Source organism: Prunus avium, chromosome 3 (assembly GCF_965620075.1).
Source record: "Prunus avium chromosome 3, drPruAviu1.hap1.1, whole genome shotgun sequence".
NCBI lineage: Eukaryota > Viridiplantae > Streptophyta > Magnoliopsida > Rosales > Rosaceae > Prunus > Prunus avium.
This window is the reverse complement of record NC_142286.1, coordinates 4,226,086-4,251,270: the sequence shown is the minus strand read 5'-3', so window position 1 is coordinate 4,251,270 and position 25,185 is coordinate 4,226,086. Positions and strand designations below refer to the sequence as shown.

At 35.2% G+C, this 25,185-nt stretch overlaps 2 protein-coding genes, 1 long non-coding RNA gene, 1 other non-coding gene and 1 pseudogene across 6 annotated transcripts; 1 reads left to right on the top strand and 4 right to left on the bottom strand.

Moving 5' to 3' along the window:
- Window positions 1-605: 605 nt before the first annotated feature.
- LOC110769903 (putative leucine-rich repeat receptor-like serine/threonine-protein kinase At2g19230) lies at window positions 606-5,846 on the bottom strand. Of its 2 annotated transcripts, XM_088251044.1 has the most exons (13): window positions 5,728-5,846; window positions 5,037-5,580; window positions 4,003-4,475; window positions 3,548-3,692; window positions 3,382-3,453; window positions 3,200-3,271; window positions 3,028-3,108; window positions 2,675-2,835; window positions 2,396-2,607; window positions 2,174-2,303; window positions 2,022-2,084; window positions 1,317-1,506; window positions 606-1,107 (listed from the first exon to the last, which is right to left on the bottom strand). In XM_088251044.1, the coding sequence occupies exons 1-13, from the start codon at window positions 5,825-5,827 to the stop codon at window positions 645-647; spliced, it is 2,706 nt and encodes a 901-aa protein (XP_088107170.1). In that variant the 5' UTR covers window positions 5,828-5,846; the 3' UTR covers window positions 606-644. The 2 variants fall into 2 exon arrangements, with proteins under 2 accessions (XP_088107170.1, XP_088107171.1); XM_088251045.1 differs by lacking the exon at window positions 606-1,107 and having other exon boundaries at window positions 1,313-1,506.
- A 1,926-nt stretch (window positions 5,847-7,772) lies between these two features.
- On the top strand, window positions 7,773-7,845 carry TRNAF-GAA (transfer RNA phenylalanine (anticodon GAA)). Its single transcript has one exon. It is a non-coding gene; the product is annotated as a tRNA-Phe (tRNA).
- Window positions 7,846-12,314: 4,469 nt separating this feature from the next.
- On the bottom strand, window positions 12,315-12,765 carry LOC148295472 (uncharacterized). Its single transcript, XR_015834614.1, has 3 exons — window positions 12,641-12,765; window positions 12,477-12,546; window positions 12,315-12,393 (listed from the first exon to the last, which is right to left on the bottom strand). It is a non-coding gene; the product is annotated as an uncharacterized LOC148295472 (long non-coding RNA).
- An 83-nt stretch (window positions 12,766-12,848) lies between these two features.
- On the bottom strand, window positions 12,849-13,355 carry LOC110769904 (inositol oxygenase 4 pseudogene; annotated as a pseudogene). The gene is made up of 3 exons (XR_015834460.1): window positions 13,157-13,355; window positions 13,009-13,068; window positions 12,849-12,916 (listed from the first exon to the last, which is right to left on the bottom strand). The product of XR_015834460.1 is annotated as an inositol oxygenase 4 pseudogene (transcript).
- A 2,155-nt stretch (window positions 13,356-15,510) lies between these two features.
- LOC110769905 (putative LRR receptor-like serine/threonine-protein kinase At1g05700) lies at window positions 15,511-24,871 on the bottom strand. The gene is made up of 12 exons (XM_088250849.1): window positions 24,784-24,871; window positions 22,856-23,393; window positions 21,833-22,314; window positions 21,379-21,517; window positions 21,222-21,293; window positions 21,068-21,139; window positions 20,896-20,976; window positions 20,640-20,800; window positions 20,360-20,574; window positions 20,137-20,266; window positions 16,224-16,286; window positions 15,511-15,704 (listed from the first exon to the last, which is right to left on the bottom strand). The coding sequence occupies exons 1-12, from the start codon at window positions 24,815-24,817 to the stop codon at window positions 15,511-15,513; spliced, it is 2,181 nt and encodes a 726-aa protein (XP_088106975.1). The 5' UTR covers window positions 24,818-24,871.
- Window positions 24,872-25,185: the final 314 nt, after the last annotated feature.

Sequence of the window (25,185 nt, the reverse complement as noted above, 5' to 3'; positions counted from 1 at the left end):
AAAAAAAAAAACCAGCACAGCATACTTACTTTTGGTGAAGAGGAAAAAAAAAATGCAGCAATAACAACCCAATTGATTTCCTTCTTTTTAAAATCTTTTTGTAATCCTTGATTAAATAAAAAAGAAAAAGATGTTTAAAGACTTTTTACAGCCCATGAAATGCAGGCCTAACAATGTCTGGCCCAAAACGACATTGTTTTGGCCATAACTTTTTATATAAAAAAAAAATAGGAGTCTGTCCACCAGGCTTTGATTTCTGGCTAATCAGTGATATGGTTTAGGGTTTAGGCGAATTGTCAATATTCAGAGGTCTGGCACCTCTTCATCCAAGCGTTATATTAACTGTGCCCAAACCATGATTCGGTCTAACTTTGCCTCCACTAGGCCATACCCTATTTAGCATTTATAAAGTGTTTGTGCTTATAAACCATCTCCCTTCCAATGTGGGACTAAATGCAAGTGTATTTTTCCTATACAAACTCTAACAATCCCATTTAAGACTATGATTAGATGAAACAAACATGAGAGTAAATTTAGTGCAAGCCAGTCCAAGTCAAGCTAGTGTAACAAAAATTCCCGTAAGGAATTCGGAACTTTAAATAATATATTTTTTTGGTTACAAATGTTCAAATAATATTACAGAATTACCAACTAATAATAGTGTTACTTTCAGTTTCAGACCTGATCATGTGGGAGGTCTTTATAATTGAGCCGCTTGAACTGATTGTATCATCACTCTCGCTCTCATAAGCTTCTGTAATCTTTGTTATTTCAGAAGGCATCTCAATTTCCAAACACTCTTTCAAATCATTAAACACAACAGTTATATCGGGCCTTTGGATTGATGTTGAAGACACACATGCCATGGCAATTTCTATTGATTTTTGAGCAGAAGAGTTGAGGTAGGTTCCTTGTATTCTTGAATCCACAATGCTTTCGATTTCGATTTCGATCTTCTCAAATTTAGGCCTCACCCATTGACATATGTGAATAGGTAATTGTTCTAAATCTCTTATTATTGCTGCTCTACCTGTTATGAGCTCTAGCAACACAATCCCAAAGCTGTATATGTCACTCTTTTTGTTAAGTTGTCCAGTGCTGCAATATCTGGAGAGAATAAGAAAAAATAGTAACTGTGAACAATATTTTTAATAAAACAACCCCTCAGTCAAAATGGTTTTAAAATATTGAAGTACCAAAATTTGAACTTGTCATATCAACAACTGGAAGAAGAATTTCTTGGTTTCTCGGCAACATATGACCTCAAAGATTTTCTATGAGAACTCTAGCTATTATAGCATATGATTAAAACTTACTCAGGATCCAGGTATCCAAATGTTCCTTTGGCCGCTGTTGATACATGAGTGACACTTTCAGTTGCAAGACCTTTAGACAGACCAAAATCAGCTATCTTAGCTTGCAACTTTTCATTCAATAAGATATTGGATGTCTTTAGATCTCTATGCACAATAGGTGGCTTGCAACCATTGTGTAAATATTCTAGTCCTGCAAAAATATTTATCCCATGAGCTATGGTAAGTAAACTAAATTAAAGTTATATTTATATATACAAGCGATATTGAGGGAGGAAAGTATCAAACACATGACCTATATTAGGGGATCATGATCAGGTGTTCAAATCTATTCATGAATCATGAATGTTCAAACACTAGAAGTACGAATTAGCTCTTATTTTAGTGATATTTCTCTTCTCAACATCAAGCAAAGGTACGACATAACAAGGTTCGTCTTCAAGCCAATAGAAAGGAAAATACTTGCCTCCTTCTCCTGGAAGCAAGAACTCCCACTTCCTTCCAATCACAGTTTGACATGTATGCATAAATTTTTTTGTATTTTTAATAAATTATTTTTGCATATGTGTCAAACCGTGATTTGCAAAAATGAGAAGTGTCTCCTTATTAAATCCAAACATTCATTTAGAAGTACTTAAACATAAGGTGTCTGGACATGTACACCAAACTTATATATACCTAGTAGTTATTTATTTAGTGTTCAATTACCTCGTGCGGCATCTACTGCAATTTGAAGCCTCTCTTTCCAAGTCAAAACGTTTTTACCTACATCTGCACCCAAGAGTTGTCGATCATCACGATTCTATATATCTCTGAATTGTTCAAGTTCAAAATAAAATCATTTGCAAAGTCATGCATACCAGATGAAATATGTTGTTCCAAGTTTCCATTGGCTACGTAGTCATAAACAAGGGCCATAGTGTCACCTTCATCGCAGTAACCAATGAGAGAAACCAAGTTCCTATGATGAGCACTCATCAAAAGTATAACCTGCAATTTTGTATGCAACAAGTGTATATATTTACATCTGTACTTTCGAGATCCAGAGGTAAATCTGAAGTAACCCATTTGCATATATCTACCTCATTTCGAAATTCATTTGAGCCTTGCCTTGATGAACCGAGTAACTTCACGGCAACTTGAGTCTCATTTTTCAGAGTACCAAGGTACACTTTTCCAAAACCGCCTCTTCCGATTATTGATGCAAAATTATTGGTAATCTTCACAATCTCTGAGTATGTAAACCGTTGACCTTGTGACTCCAAAAATTCATTTTTGTTGAAATTCATCATCTCTACACCAAAAAGGGTTATCAGCAAAATACTCCCGAAAAAAAAAAAAAACTTATTTGGCAGTCTTACCATGTTGTCTTTTCCTTTTAAAGACCACCCATAAGACAGCTAATATTGTTGATAAGAGAATGAAGAATCCAAGGATATACACTGCTAGGTGAATATTGGTACGGTGTTTCTTCTTTAGTTCGCAAGGGACTTGTTGGGATAGATTTGGATTTTCGCAGAAACTGATAACAAAATGGTAGAGGGCAACCGTTAAGATTTTGATGGATATCAAAATAGCAGTGTTCTTCTATGATTGTTTCTTTTCTCTTCATTTTTTTTTTTTTGGCATAAGATAAGAGGGCACAAAAACAAAACTACACTAGAACCAACCTGGGATTTGTTTCTTATGTTTATTTGTTAATAAACAAACTGACCTGAATGATAGCAAAGCATCCTTCCTTCTTTGAATGAGTCCTTTCGGAACAGAACCTGTGAGATTGTTTTTGTCCAACTTTCTGAAAAGCCAAAACCACTGCATTTTGTCACCATAATTTGTACTTAATGAAGGAATTATAGTTTAGTCCCATTAACAATTCAATAACTTACAAGACGGTTAAATTTGGCTGGTGCGACAGAAATTCTGGAATTGATCCCGTTAATTTGTTGTTTGATAAATCCCTAAAATGATGAACATCAACAAGTCATGACTACTTATTGTGTACATCGTCGTCATTAATTTGGTATGTATGCAGTAGATATTTCAAACACAGTAATTAAAGCATACTTACAAAGTTTGTATCATGGTGAGATTGAATATACTTGGAGATATCTCCCCCGTTAATCCACTTGAGGACAAGTTCCTGGAAGATTGCATATATGTGTGTACCGCAAATTATTACATTAATTCACTAAAACATAAGTGGAAGTTTTAAGTTTTTGTGAAGAGATACTTACAAGGATGTTATTCTTGGCTGCTGGCCATTATTTTCATAATAAGTACAATTTACACCTTCCCATGAGTAAACTTGAGGGCTGCATGGATCTCCTTGCCAATTCCTTTTGATGCTATGTGATGACTTGATGTTTGTGATTGCATTAACTATAATATTTTCATGTGCCAACACAAAATCTCAATCAGAAAACTCACTCTATATGTAGGAAAGTTTTCAAGTGAGGATAACACATGAGAACATCCTATTTTCTGTCTGTGTTCCAATGATCGGAATCCATTTTTAGGCTATTCTAAGGATCATCCCTGCAGAATGGTTCAGTTTCTATCTGATGAACTGCATTTGACTGCCTTTTTTTTTCGCAGAGATGACCGTAAAAGAGCTACCTAAAGAATAGAAATAGTTCCGATCACGAATTGTAGCAAAGAGAAATTTTTAAGGAAGACCAGTAATTATTACCATCTTGTTGGTTTGTTTCTGGTTCTGCGAAGTCTTTGACCATATAGGTCTCGAAAGCATTGAGGATCGGTGGGAGGGTAGAGTTCCCAGCCTTAATGATTGAAAGAGTAATATATTGTCCTCTGCTCCAATCCGACAGGCTAAAAATCGTACTTACAGACAAGTACTTAGGAGCAAATAGCCCAGAATAGAGCTCTCCGTTCCTAGTAATGTTAAACTGTCGAGACTCGTTGCCTTGGAGCTTTTCAACTTCTGCAAAGTGCATGTAAACATAATATTTTGCAGTGTTATCGGAAGGGAGCCAGAAAATATTCACGGAATCATCTACATTTTTTGGCGTGGCAGCAGTAGCCAGCACGACAGATGGTGGTTGGTAAGTATTGTTAGTGTTAATTGAAGACGAGGTGTTTAATTGTGTCCACTCATCGCGGTCATAGCCATACCAGAAGCGATCATATATATCGTCTGGATACCTAAACACAGATGATATATTTCGTGGTTAATGAAAAAGAACGGAAATTCTAAATTTATACATATACAATAAACATATTGCACAACATATAGGATATATCAACATTCATATATCGAAAACATGACACCATCCACATGGAGCACATGTACGACATCCATATCGACACTAGACTGACACCGTGGCGGAGTCCGAATTTCAAGTGTGGAAGAGCCTCTTATAATATATTTTAAAAAATTTGAATTCACAATACATGCCAAAGTAACCAGGAGTACCAAAACATCATATACATTACATATATAAAAAAAATATATTTGCAACCATTTTCCTTTGGTATAAATTGGAAGACTCATTAAACGCAATAGAGAGAATAAATCAAAATTTCACAAAACCAAACAAACCATATGTTGAGAGAACCCAATAAAAAAAAATTCACAAACTCAAACAAACCATAGGCGGAGAGAATAGATGAAAAACCCACAAGGGTGTCTTTCAAATAAATTTATTTGAGGGATTTCTCAAGTGAAGCTGTGTGTGTGTTATAATATGCACGGAAATTACTGACCTATACAATTGCTTCAAATTCGCTGTTTGACCCGTGTCATACCGCGAATCAAGTGCCAAGGACCCTTCCTGTGCTTGATAAATTGTATTAGGCAAAGTCCTTAGCTCTATTGCTGATATAAATGGAACCCCTTTATTTGTGTCCACCAAACAAACATGTATATAGTTTAGCAGAGGGACATGTATGAGCTCTTTGTTTGCGACGGTGGACGCACTCTCGAACTTCACTGAATCCCACAAATTAGGCCCAAGATGCAGTTGGAATTCTGGCAATCTATACTGGTCGTCATAATTCCCATATAAGAAACTTGCTCGGATCAAATATTTGGTACCCCTTGTAACGTTTATTTTGTAGCAGTTCCGAGTGCCTTGAGGAAAAACCCTAAGAGACCAGTATGGCTGCATCTTATTTTGTTGATCAGTCAATATAACAACCTTACTTTCATTGGTTTCTATGAAGCTTTCATCTGAAATATAGTTAATGCCTGTTTCCTTTTCAGTATAGCTAGAATTTGTTGCTAGGCCGCAGTCGATGCTAATGAAGCCTGAGACAGAACATCCACATAAACATATATACATATTTTCTCTTGTGCGGATGTCTAGAAGTTATACGTATATATGAAAGATGAAAGAGAGAGAGAGCACCAAGTTAACTTTTATTTATGTGCTCTTGCAGAGGTATATAATCATACCTGATTGATCCTGGGCATGAACAAGGAGCGTAAGATTGAGAGCAAAACCACCAAACTGCAGTACTGCAAAGAGGAGGAAATGCTTCCATGTCCGCCACATATCGTTGTACTCAGGAGACACTTAGCAAATTTGTTTGTAATTTGATATGATCATTTATTATAAAATTTCCTCCATTTGTGATGGAGGAACACCAAGTGCCATGGGGTGTCAGGTTGACGGTTGACCCTAATTAGCTACTTGTTTTAGTCTTCCCTCCAAGTGATTAAGATGCATGCTGTAGAATAAGTTTAAAATTCCCATTATTTTATTCTGTTTAGTTTCCACTGTAGCATATGCGGTAAAATATGATCCACTAACTAGTTGATAAAGAAACTTTAACCAATCGTTCTAGAAAGGTGGGGACTACAATGACAGAAGCCAACACCAAGTCTCAAGGGTTTTACCTGTAAAACTATAATTCCATAAATCATCACACACACATGAAATTACATGAAAGAAAAGGTCTTGAATCAGACTAGGACATCTCTGAAGATTTCATATTGATGAAAGCTTCAAAGAAAGTCTTCTACTAGTACTTTCTAGATAATAGGTTCTTATGTTCAACTAGCAATAGGACTAAAATGTTTTTGAACTTATATTTCTAACAAAGCTGGGACCTCATTAAAAGGACTCCTTAGTATCATGTATTTCCTTATTCACACACCCAAGGTTTTGAAAAGCGTATTATGTACATATTTCCTAATTCACACGTACTAATACTTTCTTGTTGAGAAAAAATGGCTCAATTAAAAAGATACAAAAATAAAGACTAGCGACCGGTCGCAGGTTATGAGCGACCGGTCGCAGGTTATGAGCGACCGGTCGCAGGTTATGAGCGACCGGTCGGTTTCCGGCAGATTGCAAAGTTTGACTCTGTGCCAAAGCGAACGGTCGCATGTTATAAGCGACCGGTCGGTTCAGAGAAGAAAATCAAAGTCTGGAGACTCTGAGGTAAAGCGACCGGTCGCCCCGACTTTGCTGTTTCAGTTTCTACGCGTTTTCAAGTCTTCCTTTGTGTGCTATCACTTTCTATCGACTTGCAAGGATATTTCTGATCAATTCTGAGATATTAGAAGGTGGCAAGCAGCTGGAAAGATGGGGAGAACACTATGGCAAATTGATGACTTGCTTCAATGAGTGAATACTCTCTTGGTTCAAGAGATATATGGCAGCTATCATCCATTGTTCCCTTGCTTTGTGAGCTGCCAAGAACAGGTGTCTAAAGTTGTATAACTAAAGCAAGAACGTGCAGAACTTAATGATACCTTATCTTGGAGTCCAAAGGCCTATATAAGAGGGAAGAGGTAGCAAGAGAACATTAAGTTGTTAAGTGCATAAGTCTGTGCAAACTATAGAGAGTTGTATAGAAGCTGGAAACTTGTAAGTTCAGAAAATACCAAGGGGAGAGCAAGAGAGTTCTCTAAGTGTATCAAGTTGTTGAGCAAGGGGGAGAGAGAAACAGATTGTGAGGGTAGAGTTCTAAGGGGGTTTCCTTCTTTGTAAACCAAAGTTGTAACCTATCTTCATTAGTGAAAGTTCTCAAGGAGATCACCAAAGAGGAAGTAGGCACTTTGCTGAACCTCTATAAACACTTGTGTCATTTCTATTTTGGTTAAATTTCTGTGTATGTGTAAGACTCATCCATCATTGAGTTTGTCACAAAGTTCATCAACAACAAGGTCCTAAGGGGAAGTGAGTTAGTATTAATTCACAACATTTCTATATAGCATTTAATCCTTAGTCACGCAGCACGCTTACCTAAGGACCTAAACATGTGGACATGTGATGACCTCTTTAATAAAATCCCCTTAGATTAATCCAACAGCATATTTAATAAAGACCCTTTATAATTGATTATATATTTACTTAATACTTTCTGTTTAGACAGATTCACTAACAGATACTACATAACAAATTGTCAAATTGTCAAATTATCAATATGCGCAACACATATCAAATCTAATATCTAGTTAAATAGTTAAATTTGGCAGACAACAATATTCGAGCGGGGATAGCTCAGTTGGGAGAGCGTCAGACTGAAGATCTGAAGGTCACGTGTTCGATCCACGTTCACCGCAATTGATTTAGATAATTTTGGGGTTTTTTTTTTTTTTTTTTTTTTTTTTTGGTGCCAGAAGTTTGTATGTCTAATGTGAAGTACACTTCAAGTATAGTATTTATATCCTGCTGAACCTGAAAGTATGAGTTGAATTATTTAAACCCTTATTTTACTTTGATCCTGCTGAACCTGAAATTAGCCTACAGACTTGGACAGATAGCAAAAGGGGAGAGGTTTTCTCACATCATGCTGAAGTTTTATTAATAGCTCACACAAATACACCATACATGCACTAGTAAAAAAAAACCCTTGCGCGACCAAATTTTGCGCGACGAAACACAATTCGTCGCTCAAAGTGACTTTGCGCGACGAAAATTAAACTTCGTCGCTCAAAGTCTTACGCGACTAAATTTTGCGCAACGAAACACAAATCGTCGCACAAAGTCACTTTGCGCGACAAACCTTTGCGCGACGAAGTGTGGTTCGTCTCGTAAAGTCTTTACAAAAATATACAAAATAAAAAATTATTTTTAAAAATCTTTGGATGACTTTGCGCGACGAAACAATAAAATTCGGTGCACAAAGTCTTGCGCGACGAAGTGTGGTTCGTCTCGTAAAGTCTTTACAAAAATAAAGAAAATAAAAAATTATTTGTAAAAATCTTTCATGACTTTGCGCGACGAATTTCTAAACTTCGTCTCGCAAAGTCTTTACAAAAATAAAAATAAATAAAATAAAAAAATTATTTTGTTAGAAAAATATAATATTTTAAATGTATTATATTTTAAATTGACGATCAAATTGGTTCATTGTATTCATATAGGGTCAAGGAGTGTAGCTGTAAAAAATCATCAAAATCAAAATTGAAATAACCGTTAAATCGTGATTTTTCGTTTATAACCGTCGAAAAGTTTTGTCCTATTACTTGATCTCTGAATGTTTATTTTTTCCGATTTTTGGCGTATATGATCTCGAAGTATAAACGAACAAGTTTGATGGTTGGATCTTTGAAACTAGTTTCGTATAATGCGTATGCCATCAAAACAATATATTCACTAACAATTAAGAGTTTATTTATACTTTCATTAAATACAACATAAGATTTTGTGGTATCCACTAGTGTAAATATTTTAAATTGACGATCAAATGGAGTCATTGTATTCATATAGGGTCAAGGAGTGTAGCTGTAAAAAAATCATCAAAATCAGAGTTGAAATAACTGTTAAATCGTGATTTTTCATTTATAACCGTCAAAAAGTTTTGTCATATTACTTAATCTCTGAATGTTTATTTTTTCCGATTTTTGGCGTATATGATCTCGAAGTGTAAACAAACAAGTTTGACGGTTGGATCATTGAAACTAGTTTCGTAGAATGCATATGCCATCAAAACAATATATTCACTAACAATTAAGAGTTTATTTATACTTTTATTAAATATAACATAAGATTTTGTGGTATCCACTAGTGTAAATATTTTAAATTGACGATCGAATGCAGTCATTGTATTCATATAGGGTCAAGGAGTGCAGCTGTAAAAAAATCATCAAAATCAGAGTTGAAATAACTGTTAAATCTTGATTTTTCGTTTATAACCGTCAAAATGTTTTGTCCCATTACTTGATCTTTGAAAAAAAAAAAATTCCTGATTTTTGGCGTATATGATCTCGATGTGTAAACAAACAAGTTTGATGGTTGGATCGTTGAAACTAGTTTCGTAGAATGTGTATGCCATCAAAACAATATATTCACTAACAATTAAGAGTTTATTTATACTTTCATTAAATATAACATAAGATTTTGTGGTATCCACTAGTGTAAATATTTTCAATTGATGATCGAATGCAGTCATTGTATTCATATAGGGTCAAGGAGTGTAGCTGTAAAAAAATCATCAAAATCAGAGTTGAAATCACCGTTAAATCTTGATTTTTCTTTTATAACCGTCGAAATGTTTTGTCCCATTACTTGATCTCTTAATGTTTATTTTTTCTGAATTTTGGCATATATGATCTCGAATTATAAACAAACAAGTTTGACGGTTGGATCGTTGAGTAGCTTTAAAATTGTTTATTTTGTACGTATAACACTTAAGAAATTGAATAGTATATATATTTATTAGTAGCTTTAAATTTTTTTAAGACTTTGCGCGACCAATATAATAATTCGTCGCGCAAAGTATACTCTAAAAATTTCGGCGGGTACCAAAAATGGGAATTTAAAATATAAAAAAAATTACGACTTTGCGGGACGAATATATAGTTCGTCGCGCAAAGTTTTGTGGGACAAATATATAGTCGTTCGTCGCGCAAAGTTTTGTGGGGCAAATATATAGTCGTTCGTCGTGCAAAGTTTTGCGGGACCAATATATAGTCGATCGTTGCGCAAAGTATACCCGAAAAATTTGGGCGGGTACCAAAATGCGAATTTTTTAAATTTTTTTTTCCAACTTTGCGCGACCAATATATAGTAGTTCGTCGTGCAAAGTATACTCTAAAAATTTGACGGGTACCAAAAATGGGAATTTTAAAAAAAAAAATTACGACTTTGCGGGACCAATATATAGTTCGTCGCGCAAAGTATACCCGAAAAATTTGGGCGGGTACCAAAAATGGGAAGCGGGAATATTGTGGTCGCGCAAAACTTTGAGCGACCAAAATTTCGTCGCGCAAAACCCTAAAAATTTGGGCGCAAACCAAAAATTGGAATTTTTTTTTATAAAAAAATTTCGAGACTTTGCGCGACCAATATATTGTTTCGTCGCGCAAAGTGATACTGTTTTTAAAACCAAAATAACACCTCCACCATTTTCTCAATGTCTTCTACTCTTACCTCTCCTCTCTCTTTCCTTCTCCCCAAATCCTACCCTTTCTCTCACACTCACTCCTCTCACTTAATCTCTCATCTCTCTCTTCACACTACAAAAAAAATGGTCATTACCGACGAACTTTTTCCGAGGACCTCGAAATTTCCTCAGTAAAAGTGATATTTCCGACGAACTTTTTAAAGTGATCACTATCTATCACTCTCGCTCACTCTCTTATCTCTCTTTTCATCATCTCTCACTCTCACTCACTCTTTCATCTCTCTCTCACTATCTTCTCTATTCTCTCACACTCACTTCTCCCTCTCATTCTCACTCACTCACTCAAAATCTTGCCAAAAGGTATATTCTCTCCAAACTTTTTTTTTTTTTTTTCATTAATATGTGTTTTTGGAGTTAGTTTTGAGTTTATTCTAATTTTTTGTTATTTTGCTGTTATTTGACAATATTTGTTTTTTTTTTGTAGGGAATCGTCGAGACTTTGACGGCTAAAGTTGAGGATTTGGACGCTATCGAAACATATCCTCCGCCACTATCACCACAATAGGCTTGTAGATTTTATTATTGTACTTTGTTAATTTATGTGTACATTTTGAATATTATATATATTGGATAATTTGACCACTATTTTTCATATGTAATTTTATTTTGAATATTTCAATTTAAATTAAAGTAATTAAAAAAAATAAAATCATACAATTAAATTAAATTTAAAAAGTAAAAATTTGAAAAATTAATATAATGAAATTGATATAAGAGAAATAATAAAAAAAAATGTCAAAAACCTCGGGTGACAAAATATTTCGTCGAGCAAACTATTAAACTAGTTTATTTTAATTAAAATTTTTAAAAAAACAAAAATTTTAAAAAATTGAATATTTCGTCGCGCAAAGTGTTCGTCGCGCAAAGTTGATAGTATTCGTCGCGCAAAGTAGTTATAATTCGTCGCGCAAAGTATCTTTGAGCGACGTTAGTATTCGTCGCGCAAAGTTGTTATCGTTCGTCGCGCAAAGTATCTGTGCGAGACAAAAAAAAAATTTTGTCGCGCAAAACCTTTCTTTACGATCTTTGCGCGACAGAACTTGCGCGACCAAAATTTCGTCGCGCAAAGTTTGCGCGACGAAATTGTACTTTGCGCAACAAAATTATTTCGTCGCGCAAAGTGTTTTTTGTAGTAGTGATGAAAGATAATTTTACATGAAAACTTTTATGAACTAACAAGGAAATGCACTGTACAGCTAGTTAGCAAGGTGCTGGTACGCATAATCCACCCTCAGTGTCAGTACTCATCAAACGGCAGAGCTGAGAAGTTTCACCATCTTAGATTGGAAGGGAAGTACTGCACAACAGGCATTGTTTAAATAAAAATTTTAAAAGCCAAATCATTAACGCGGTGAAGAAAAATCAGGTTGTGCTTGAAAAGGAAGTTGAACCAAATGAAAAATCAGGTTGTGCTTGCTTACCTTTTCAATGAGAGAGAGATAGTTTGGCTTCACCTTCTCAACATCAATCCGTTCCTTGCTCTTGCTGTAAAGGTGAGGTCATACTTGCTGCATGGAAAAAATGAAAATGCAGTGTGACATTAAGCATTTAGACCAACAGAGAAATCAATAAAAGGTGAAGCACAAAGAGCATGAATTTAAAACCCAGGAATTAAACACTTACTTGAATACATGAAGCCAGTTCAGGTTTTCGACATCCTCTTCGTTCATTAAGTACTTATATGCTCCTGCCTTGTGTAAAGCTGCAATTTCAAGAGGACTTGATCACAATCAATTACTCACAAAATGAGGAAAAATTATGGTGCTTTTGTATTATTTCACATACCATAGAATGAGTGGTATCTAATGATGAACAGAGCTGCTGAGGGTAGAGTGCAATTATTCTCCTTGGCCACCTGAATTAATATTTTATTGTATTCATTTAATGAATGGCAAAATTGTTTGATCATACTGTCTAAAGTGTTAGATGATTCAAGTTAGAAAATGTACCAAATACATGTAGTCGTCATGCCCCCACGACATCATTACATTTTCGAGTCCACATCCCTCTGAGTAAACTCCAAATATGGTGCTGTAAGCAGGATTATAGTAGTCAGGATTTTCATTGAAATACTGCAATAGCAATGACATGAACAGAATGTTTGATCAGCAAATTAAATATTGTATATACATCTTTGGAGTGTTTTTAGTAAGTAAATCAATGATAAAGTACCTTGTGATGAACATTGGCTTGGTCAAAAGCACAGCCAACTGGGAATGTGTCACCTGAAACAAGGATCAGGGTTAGTAACTGAAGTTGAAAACATGTATTTCTGCATAATATAGCTAAATTTTGATGCATGAAATTCGACTCATACCAACAACAGCCCATTGAGGAAGCTCCCCAAAGCTAGGAAGAAGAATCACCTTCCCAAGATCTAAAACACATACGGGATCAAATTAGCAACTTACTTCACTTACTGGTATGAAGTCCAGAAGAACAGATAATATTGAAGATATTAATACCATGGATAAGGCCAGTCAAGTGCAGCCAATCTTCATTGGGATAGTCCTTTCTAATGGCTTTAGCTGTTTGCAACAAGTGCTCGATTTGAGGTTCGTCTAAGTCCGGATCACTCTCATCCACAACCTCATTCAGAAGTTCACAGCATTCCCATATGCTCATCTCCACCCTGTTCAATTTTCAGTACTCTTTTCTCATTCTCTGAACCCGTTTTACATTTTTTTTATAAATATTTGGTATTAGCTAGACAGATGCAAATGAAAATAGACCTATATTTCAATGTTATCTCATACCTAGGAAGTAAAATGGTGAAGTATAGTGATGTTTGGGAAAGTTACTTACAAAGTCATAAGTCTGGTTGATGTGATTTATCTGGTAGAAAATCTCCACATTTGGTTGCCTTTCACCTTCTGCATCATAATCCCTGTTTTTCAATCCATGTAAAATTATTAATAAGTAACTTTAATTGATAATTCAATGGAGAGGGGAAAAAATTCAATGAATTTCCAAAACTAGACAAAAAAACTTTTTGTTGAAGGCATAAGTATGGGCCTGGCCAAAGGCCCAGCACAGAGGGCTGCACAAGAGGCCTTGGTTGGTCAAAAATAAGATAAACAAATAGACCTTCACTATTTTCTGTTGCTTGAGCTAATGAAAAAAATAAATTTAAAATTAATGACATACATTTATCCCATAATTTTCTATTTGCAATAAATTTGTACCACACAATTTCAAATTGATAGGAAAGGTTTTCTTTCTTTTGTGTTTTCCTTTGCCATCATAGGAAAGATTTTTTTAACCTTTTTAGTTGGGTAATTAGAAATGAAAGTGAAAGCAAATGCTTTGAAACCTTGGTGTCCAGGTTTCCCAATCTCTGTTTTTTTTTTTCATTTTCCTCTTTTTCTTCCAAAATTCTTGAAAAATGGCAAGTAAGAGCAGACACTATTCATCTGAATAGTGACTGTCCTACCAATTTTTTTGATGCATTCCCACCAATTACCATGGCAACCTAAGGGCAACCACTATTCAGATGGGATATGAGAAGATGAATTTGTATAGGTTTTGGTGTGGGAAGCGAAGAACATGGCTAGATATTTATAGAAAAATTTCCAAATTTTTTGGTTTTTTTTTCCTTTTTATTTTTTTCAATTTTTTTGATATTTAAATTGATCTCTGATGTCAGCATGACGTCAACTTGCTCAGGCAGCAACCCAAGCAAGTCTTTCCTTCGGGCTTGCCCAATTTCATGGCCCACTTCTTGCCATGGCAATTTTTCCTTGGGTGGAGGTTGTTTTTGGAGCCTAGGCCCCCTTTTACCATGGCAAATAAAAATGGGGCGAAAATACTCTTAGAAGTTTCACCAGTGACTAGCTAGCCTAGAAAGATAAATACCGAAAACAGTTCATGACCATACATTTAGCTAATCGCATAACATTTAATACATGTCACAGTTCACGTACATATATAGCCAGCTATGTTATTATGTACGACTAGTCTTTTCTCCATTAACCTTTTCTACATATCAATTGCATGTACAACACTTAAGTTGTTGATGTGTCATGTTTTAAACATATGCATTATTAGAATGATCCAGATATTGCGAAATGCGAGTAAATACACAGTCTCTAAATATAGACTTGGAATCCATGCACAAGTACTTGTAATGAATTCAAAACTTTAAATATTTTTCCTTGGGTTACAAATGTTCAAATAATATTACAGAATTACCACCTAGTAGTGTTACTTTCAAACCTGATGTGGGAGGTCTTTATAATTGAGCCGCTTGAACTCATTGTATCATCACTCTCATCGCTCTCATAAGCTTCTATAATCTTTGTTATTTCAGAAGGCATCTCAATTTCCAAACACTCTTTCAAATCATTAAACACAACAGTTATATCGGGCCTTTGGATTGCTGTTGAAGACACACATGCCATGGCAATTTCTATGGCTTTTTGAGCAGAAGAATGGAGGTAGGTTCCTTGTATTCTTGAATCCACAATGCTTTTCGATTTCCATCCTCTCAAATTGAGGCCTCACCCATTGACATATGTGAATAGGCAATTGTTCTAAATCTCTTATTATTGCTGCTCTACCTGTTATGAGCTCTAGCAACACAATCCCAAAGCTGTATATGTCACTCTTATTGTTAAGATGTCCGGTGCTGCAATATCTGGAGAGAATAAGAAGAAGAAAAAAACTGTAAACAATATAGCTAATAAAACAACACCTCAGTCAAAATGGTATTGAGTACCAACTGGAAGAAGAATTTCGTGGTTTCTCAGCGACATATGACCTCAAAAAATTTGTATGAGAACTCTTGTAGTATGTAACTAGCTATTAGCATAATTTAAACTTACTCAGGATCCAGATATCCAAATGTTCCTTTGGCGGCTGTTGATACATGAGTGACACTTTCAGTTGCAAGGCCTTTAGAAAGACCAAAATCAGCTATCTTGGCTTGCAACTTTTCATTCAATAAGATATTGGATGTCTTTAGATCTCTATGCACAATTGGTGGTTTGCAACCATTGTGTAGATATTCCAATCCTGCAAAAACATTTATGACTTGAGCTACGGTAAGTAAACTAACTAAAGTTAGGGCGATAGTTAGGGGATCATGTTAGGTATTCATATCTATTTATGATCATGAGTGTTCAAACGCTAGAAGTACGGATTAGGTCTTATTTTAGTGGTATTTCTCTTCTCAACATCAAGCAAAAGGTGCATAACAAAGTTGGTCCTCAAGCCAATATACAAAACTTTAATCAAAAGAAAATACTTGCCTCCTCCTTGAAGCAGAAACACCTATTTTCATGTCAATTACAATTTGACATATATGCAAAAAACAATCTTTTTTTGTGACAAATTATTTTTGAATATGTGTCAAACCTTAATTTGTAGAAATGATAAGTGTTTCCTTATTCAGAACCAAACATTCATTTAGAAGTACTTAAACATAAGGTGTTTGGACATATGCACCTAATACGCGCGCGCGCACATACATATATATATATATATATATATATATATACATGTAGTAAATTATTTTATTTAGTGTTCAGTTACCTCGTGCAGCATCTACTGCAATTTGAAGCCTCTCTTTCCAAGTCAAAACGTTTTTACCCACATCTGCACCCAAGAGATGTCGATCATCACAATTCCGTATCATTGCACTACTACAAAAAACACTTTGAGCGACGAAATAATTTTGTTGCGCAAAGTACAATTTCGTCGCGCAAAGTTTGCGCGACGAAATTTTGGTCGCGCAAGTTCTGTCGCGCAAAGATCGTAAATAAAGGTTTTGCGCGACGAAAATTATTTTTTGTCGCGCAAAGATACTTTGCGCGACGAATACTAATGTCGCTAAAAGATACTTTGCGCAACGAATTATAACTACTTTGCGCCACGAATAGTATCAACTTTGCGCGACGAATATTAATTACTTTACGCGACGAATAATGTTATTTTGCGCGACGAAAGTTAACGTCGCGCAAATACACTTTGCGCAACGAATCCTAATGTCGCGCAAATCTTTGCGCGACGAAATATTCAAATTTTTTTATTTTTTATTTTTAAAATTTTTAATTAAAATTAACTAGTTTAATAGCTTGCGCGACGAAATATTTTGTCGCCCAAGGTTTTTGACATTTTGTTTTATTATTTCTTTTATATCAATTTCATTATATTAATTTTTCAAATTTTTACTTTTTAAATTTAATTTAATTGTATGATTTTTTTTTAATTACTTTAATTTAAATTGACATATTCAAAATAAAATTACATATGAAAAATAGTGGTCAAATTATCCAATATATATAATATTCAAAATGTACACATAAATTAACAAAGTACAATAATAAAATCTACAAGCCTATTGTGGTGGTAGTGGCGGACAATATGTTTCGATAGCATCCAAATCTTCAACTTTAGCCGTCAAAGTCTCGATGATTCCCTACAAAAAAAACAAATATTGTCAAATAACAACAAAATAACAAAAAATTGGCATAAACTCAAAACTAACTCCAAAAACACATATTAATGAAAAAAAAAATTAAACTTTGGAGAGAATATACCTTTTGGCAAGATTTTGAGTGAGTGAGAATGAGAGGGAGAAGTGAGTGTGAGAGAATAGAGAAGTGAGTGAGAGTGAGAGATGATGAAAAGAGAGATAAGAAAGTGAGTGAGAGTGAGAGAGAGTGAAGAGAGAGATGAGAGACTAAGTGAGAGGAGTGAGTGTGAGAGAAAGGGTAGGATTTGGGGAGAAGGAAAGAGAGAGGAGAGGTAAGAGTAGAAGACATTGAGAAAATGGTGGAGGTGTTATTTCGGGTTTAAAAACCGTATCACTTTGCGCGACGAAACAATATATTGGTCGCGCAAAGTCTCGAAATTTTTTTTTTTAAAAAATTCCCATTTTTGGTGCGCACCCAAATTTTTAGGGTTTTGCGCGACGAAATTTTGGTCGCTCAAAGTTTTGCGCGACCACAATATTCCCGCTTCCCATTTTTGGTACCCGCCCAAATTTTTCGGGTATACTTTGGGCGACGAACGACTATATATTGGTCCCGCAAAGTCGTAATTTTTTTTTTTAAAATTCCCATTTTTGGTACTCGCCAAATTTTTAGAGTATACTTTGCGCGACAAACTACTATATATTGGTCGCGCAAAGTTGGAAAAAAAAATTAAAAAAAATACCCGCCCAAATTTTTAGAGTATACTTTGCGCGATGAACAAGTATATATTGGTTGCGCAAAGTTGGAAAAAGAAATTTTAAAAAATTTCGCATTTTTGGTACCTGCCCAAATTTTTCGGGTATACTTTGCGCGACGAGGACTATATATTGGTCCTGCAAAGTCGTAATTTTTTTTTTTTTTAAAATTCCCATTTTTGGTACTCGCCAAATTTTTAGAGTATACTTTGCGCGACGAACTACTATATATTAGTCGCGCAAAGTCGTAAAAAAAATTCTCATTTCTGGTACCCGCCCAAATTTTTAGAGTATACTTTGCGCGACGAATTATTATATTGGTCGCGCAAAGTCTTAAAAAAAAATTTTAACCTACTAATAAATATATATACTATTCAATTTCTTAAGTGTTATACGTACAAAATAAACAAATTTAAAGCTACTCAACGATCCAACCGTCAAACTTGTTTGTTTATACTTCGAGATCGTATACGCCAAAATTTGGAAAAAATAAACATTAAGAGATCAAGTAATGGGACAAAACATTTCGACGGTTATAAAAGAAAAATCAAGATTTAACGGTGATTTCAACTCTGATTTTGATGATTTTTTACAGCTACACTCCTTGACCCTCTATGAATACAATGACTGCATTCGATCGTCAATTTAAAATATTGACACTAGTGGATACCACAAAATCTTATGTTATATTTAATGAAAGTATAAATAAACTCTTAATTGTTAGTGAATATATTGTTTTGATGGCATACACATTCTATGAAACTAGTTTCAACGATCCAACCATCAAACTTATTTGTTTACACATCGAGATCATATACGCCAAAAATCGGGAATTTTTTTTTTTTTTCAGAAATCAAGTAACGGGACAAAACATTTTGATGGTTATAAACGAAAAATCAAGATTTAACGGTTATTTCAACTCTGATTTTGATATTTTTTACAGCTACACTCCTTGACCCTATATGAATACAATGACTGCATTCGATCGTCAATTTAAAATATTGACACTAGTGGATACCACAAAATCTTATGTTATATTTAATGAAAGTATAAATAAACTCTTAATTGTTAGTGAATATATTGTTTTGATGGCATATGTATTCTATGAAACTAGTTTCAACGATCCAACCGTCAAACTTGTTTGTTTATACTTCGAGATCGTATACCCTAAAAATCAGAAAAAATAAACATTCAAAGATCACGTAATGGGACAAAACTTTTCGATGGTTATAAACAAAAATCAAGATTTAACGGTTATTTTAACTCCGATTTTGATGATTTTTTACAGCTACACTCCTTGAACCTATATGAATACAATGACTCAATTTGATCTTCAATTAAAAATATTTACACTAGTGGATACCACAAAATCTTATGTTGTATTTAATGAAAGTATAAATAAACTCTTAATTGTTAGTGAATATATTGTTTTGATGGCATACGCATTCTATGAAACTAGTTTCAAAGATCCAACCGTCAAACTTGTTTGTTTATACTTCGAGATCATATACGCCAAAAATCGGAAAAAATAAATATTCAGAGATCAAGTAATAGGACAAAATTTTTCGACGGTTATAAATGAAAAATCACGATTTAACGGTTATTTCAATTTCGATTTTGATGATTTTTTACAGCTACACTCCTTGACCCTATATGAATACAATGAACCAATTTGATCGTCAATTTAAAATATTATATTTTTCTAACAAAATATTTTTTTTTTTTTATTTATTTTTATTTTTGTAAAGACTTTGCGAGACGAAGTTTATAAATTCGTCGCGCAAAGTCATGCAAAGATTTTTATTAAAAAAATTATTTTATTTATTTTTGTAAAGACTTTGCGAGACGAAATACATTCGTCGCGCAAGACTTTGTGCACCGAATTTTATTGTTTTGTCGCGCAAAGTCATGCAAAGATTTTTACAAATAATTTTTTTATTTTCTTTATTTTTGTAAAGACTTTACGAGACGAACCACACTTCGTCGCGCAAGACTTTGTGCACCGAATTTTATTGTTTCGTCGCGCAAAGTTACTTTGAGCGAAGATGTTTTGTCGTCGCGCAAAGGTTTGTCGTGCAAAGTGACTTTGTGCGACGATTTGTGTTTCGTTGCGCAAAATTTAGACTTGAGCGACGAAGTTTAATTTTCGTCGCGCAAAGTCACTTTGAGCGACGAATTGTGTTTCGTCGCGCAAAATTTGGTCGCACAAAGGGTTTTTTTTACTAGTGTGAATTGTTCAAGTTCTACTCAAATCATTTGCAAAGTCATGCATACCAGATGAAATATGTTGTTCCAAGTTTCCATTGGCCATATAGTCATAAACAAGGGCCATAGTGTCACCTTCATCGCAGTAACCAATGAGAGAAACCAAGTTTCTATGGTGAGCGCTCATTAATAGTACAACCTGCAATATTTGTCAGCAACATGTGTATATATTCACATCTGTACTTTCGAGATCCAGAGGTAAATCTTAAGTATCCCAGTTGCATATATCTACCTCATTTTGAAATTCTTTTGAGCCTTGCCTTGATGAACCGAGTAACTTGACAGCAACCTGAATCTCATTTTTCAGAGTGCCAAGGTAGACTTTTCCAAAGCCGCCTCTTCCGATTATTGATGCAAAATTATTGGTAATCTTCACAATCTCTGAGTATGTAAACCGTTGACCTTGTGACTCCAAAAATTCATTTTTGTTGAAATTCTTCATCATCTCTACACCAAAAAGGGTTATCAGTAAAATACTCCCCAAAAAAAAGAAAGTTATTTGGCAGTCTTACCATGTTGTCTTTTCCTTTTAAAGACCGCCCATAAGACAGCTAATATTGTTGATAAGAGAATGAAGAATCCAAGGATATACATTGCTAGGTGAATATTGGTACAGTGTTTCTTCCTTAGTTTGCAAGGGACTTGTTCGGATTGATTTGGATTTTCGCAGAAACTGATAACAAAATGGCTGAGGGCAACTGTTAAGATTTTGATGGATAATCAACCAAGATGTTGTTTCTGTGTTTATTTGTTAATAAACAAACAGACCTGAATGATAGAAAACCATCCTTCCTTCTTTGAATGAGTCCTTTCGGAACAGAACCTGTGAAATTGTTTTTGTCCAACTTTCTGAAAAGCCAAAACCACTGCATTTTGTCACCATAATTTGTACTTAATGAAGGAATTATAATTTAGTCCCATTTGCAATTCAATAACTTACAAGACGGCTAACTTTGGCAGGTGAGACAGAAATTCTGGAATTGATCCCGTTAATTTGTTGTTCGATAAATCCCTAAAGTGATGAACAGTAACAAGTCATTCATTTGGTATGCATGCAGTGGATATTTCAAACACAGTAATTAAAGCATACTTACAAAGTTTGTATCATGGTGAGATTGGATATACTTGGAGATATCTCCCCTGTTAATCCACTTGAGGACAAGTTCCTGGAAGATTGCATGTGTTACGCAAATTATTATATTAATTCACTAAAACATAAGTGGTTGAAAGTTTTTGTGAAGAGTTACTTACAAGGATGTTATTCTTGGCTGCTGGCCATTTTCATAATAAGTACAATTTAGACCTTCCCATGAGTAAACTTGAGGGCTGCAGGGATCTCCTTGCCAATTCCTTTTGATGTTATGTGCTGACTTGATGTTTGTGATTGCATATTCGCTATAATATTTTCATATGCCAACACAAAATCACAATCACAAAACTCACTTAATATGTATCTATTCTGTAGGCAGAAAAGTTTTTGAGTGAGGATAACATTGAGAACATCCTATTTTCAGTCTGTGTTCCAATGATCGGAATCCATTTTTTAGGCTCTCTTCTAAGGATGATCCCTGCAGAATGATTCAGTTTCTATCTGATGAACTGCATTTGACTGATTTTTTGCATAGATGACCCTAAAAGAGCTACCTAAAGAATAGAAATAGTCCGACACGGTGTCAGAGCGAATTGTAAGGAAGAATATAGTAATTACCGTCTTGTTGGTTTGTTTCTGATTCTGAGAAGTCTTTGACCATGTAGATCTCAAAAGCATTGAGGATGGGTGGGAGGGTAGAGTTCCCAACCTCAGAGATTGAAAGAGTAATAAATTGCCCTCTACTCCAATCCGTCAAGCCATAAATAGAATTTACAAACAAGTATTTAGGAGCAAATGGGCCATAAAAGAGTTCTCCGTTCCAAGTAATTGTCAACTGTCTAGACTGGTTGACTTGGAGCTTTTGAAGTTCTGAAAAGTGCATGTAAACATGATATTTTGCACTGTTATCAGAAGGCAGCCAGAAAATATTCAAGGAATCATTTACATTTTTTGGCGTGGCAGCAGTTGTCATCACGACAGAAGGTGTTTCGTAATCATTGTTATCTCTAGAGTCAATGGCGGACGAGGTGTTTAATTGTGTCCACTCATCGCGGTCATAGCCATACCAGAAGCGATCATATATATCATCTGGATACCTAAATAGAGATATAAATTTCATGGTTATGTAATGAAAAAGAATGGCAATTCTTAATATATACATATACATAAACATAATCCCCCTTAAGAGGGATTCCGTTCCTGGTTATCTGGATTGGAATACTCGACAATGTATCGCACAACATATCCATAACATATCAACATTCATATATCGAATGCATTATACCATCTACATGGAGAAAATGTCAACATCCATATCAACATGATATCAATAATATGAATGACATATCGAGTATCTCGCTTCCCAATGGCGGAGGTCAATAATTTTTCAGGGGATGAGTAATATTTAAAAGGCTACAAGCTCCAAAAAAAATTTAGACGACCAAATACCCTTAAATGAAGGGAAAACTTGAGAAAATTGCTGGCATAGTTTTTTGAAGCGAAATAAAAAAGGGGAAACCCAAAACCCAAAATAAATTCCTAAAAAGTATGTAATCATGAAGAAATAAGGTGAACCAACTTATTTTATTTGAAAATCCCTCAAATATATATATATTTATAAGCACGGAAATTACTGACCTATACACTCGCTTTGATACTTGACCAGTGTCATATCGCGAATCAAGTGCCAAGGACCCTGCATGTGCTTCATAAGTTGTATTATGCAAAGTCCTTAGCTCTATTGCTGATACAAATGGAACCCCTTTGTTTGTGTTCACCAAACAAACGTGGATATAGTTTCGCGGAGGGACGTGTATGAGCTCTTTGTTTGTGACGGTGGAGACATTCTCCAACTTCACTGAATCCCACAAATTAGGCCCAAGATGCAGTTGGAATTCTGGCAATCTATACTGGTCGTCATAATTCCCATATAAGAAACTTGCTCGGATCAAATATTTGGTTCCCCTTGTAACATTTATTTTGTAGCAGTTCCGAGTTCCTTTTGGAAAAGCCCTAAGAGACCAGTACGGCTGCACCTTATCTCGTTGATCATTCAATATAACAACCCTACTTTCATTGGCGTCGATGAAGCTTTCATCTGAAATATAGTGAATGCCTGTTGTCTTTTCAATATAGCTAGAATTTTTTCCTAGGCCGCAATCAATGCTAATGAAACCTGAGACACACATCCGCATTTGCCACATAAGAGAGAGAGAGAGAGAGAGAGAGAGAGAGAGAGAGAGAGAGAGAGAGAGAGAGAGAGAGAGAGAGAGAGAGAGAGAGAGAGAGAGAGAGCCAAGTTAATTGTTATTTATTGGGAGATTCACTATTATACCCAATATAGGAGCCAAATTATTATAAATAAAAAAAGAAGCTAAATTATTGAAATGCCCCCTATAACTCAAATTTCAGTCTCAGTTTCCCCCCTGATGAAACTCTAAGTGTCTCACTTTCCCCCCTAAAACTCCATATATTGTCTCACTTTGCCTATATTCTATCTAGCCCTAACAGAAGTCGTCAAATCTTAACCCGCCAAAAACAACCTTCCCTAACAAATTCAAATGCTCTCTGAATCTGCAACTACTCCCAGACTCATTTGCAAAACCAAACCCCTCTCCAAACTCCAAGAAATGAAGAACAACCTCCAACAATGGCGGCAACCCAACTCCTCTCTCTCATCGTCCTCTCAGTTCTCTCTCTCTCTCCTCCGCCCTCCCCACCCAAACCCTCGTCAACGCCGCCAAAATCCTCTCAGATTTCGACTACACATCCATGGCTCTGACCCTCGACCTCGCCTCTCAAACCCTCCTCATCTCCCAGTCTCCTTCTCTCACCATCTTGGACCCTACTGACACCGCCTTCTCTCACTCTGGTCAGCCACCGCTAAACCTCCTGCAATTCCACATCATCCCCCTTTATTTCTCTCTCCGATCCCTCAAGTCCCTGCCTTTCTGCGCCAAGATCTTAACTTTACTATCTGACCTCTCTCTCTCCGTCACCACTTTGGCCTATGACCCCAGAGTCTCACTCAACAACGTCCCCATCACTGTTTCCCTAATTTTCGACTTCTGTTAGGGCTGGATAGAATATAGGCAAAGTGAGACAATATATGGAGTTTCAGGGGGGAAAGTGAGACACTTAGAGTTTCAGGGGGGAAACTCATACTGAAATTGAGTTACAAGGGGCATTTCAATAATTTAGCCTTTAAAAAATCCATATATGAAATGGGCTTTAGAAACACATTTAAAGCTCATTTACAACATAATAAAGAGGCTTTTAACTTCTTTTAAATTACAAACCTGTCATTGATTTCTTAAAACAAACTCAACCCCAAAACCTCATAAAAAAGCCCAAAACACTCAATAGGGCATCAAAGTAATTTAATAATCAAAATTCAATAGGGCAAACTATCATTTTTTGGGTTTTTTTTTTGTTTGTTTATAGAAATTAAATGGTGTAGGGTTTATTTATAGTTTTAGTGCTAAGAATGGGTATATGACTAAATATTTTTTATTTATTTTCTCTTGCAGAGGTGTGTATATATATAATATAAAATATAGTCATACCTGATTGATCATCTTGGCAATGAACAAGGAGCATGAGATTGAGAGCAAAACCACCAAGCTGCAGTGCAAAGAGGAGGAAATGCTTCAATGTCCGCCACATTGTTGTGCTCGGGAAACACTTAGCAAATTTGCTTTGTAGTTGATATATATATATATATATATATATGATCATTTTACATACAATTTCCTCGATATTGTGACGAACACAGATTTTTCTTGGGTCGATATTGTTGACCCTAATCAGCTACTGGTTTGTCTTCCTTCCAACTTGTCCACAATAAAAGTCTTCCCTCCTGATTGTAGTACGTACAGTGTACTTCGACTTTGCCACTCATGAAATGTGAACATTTTGGTGCACGTATCTGAATATAACGGCCCACTTGAGGACAAGTTACACACATC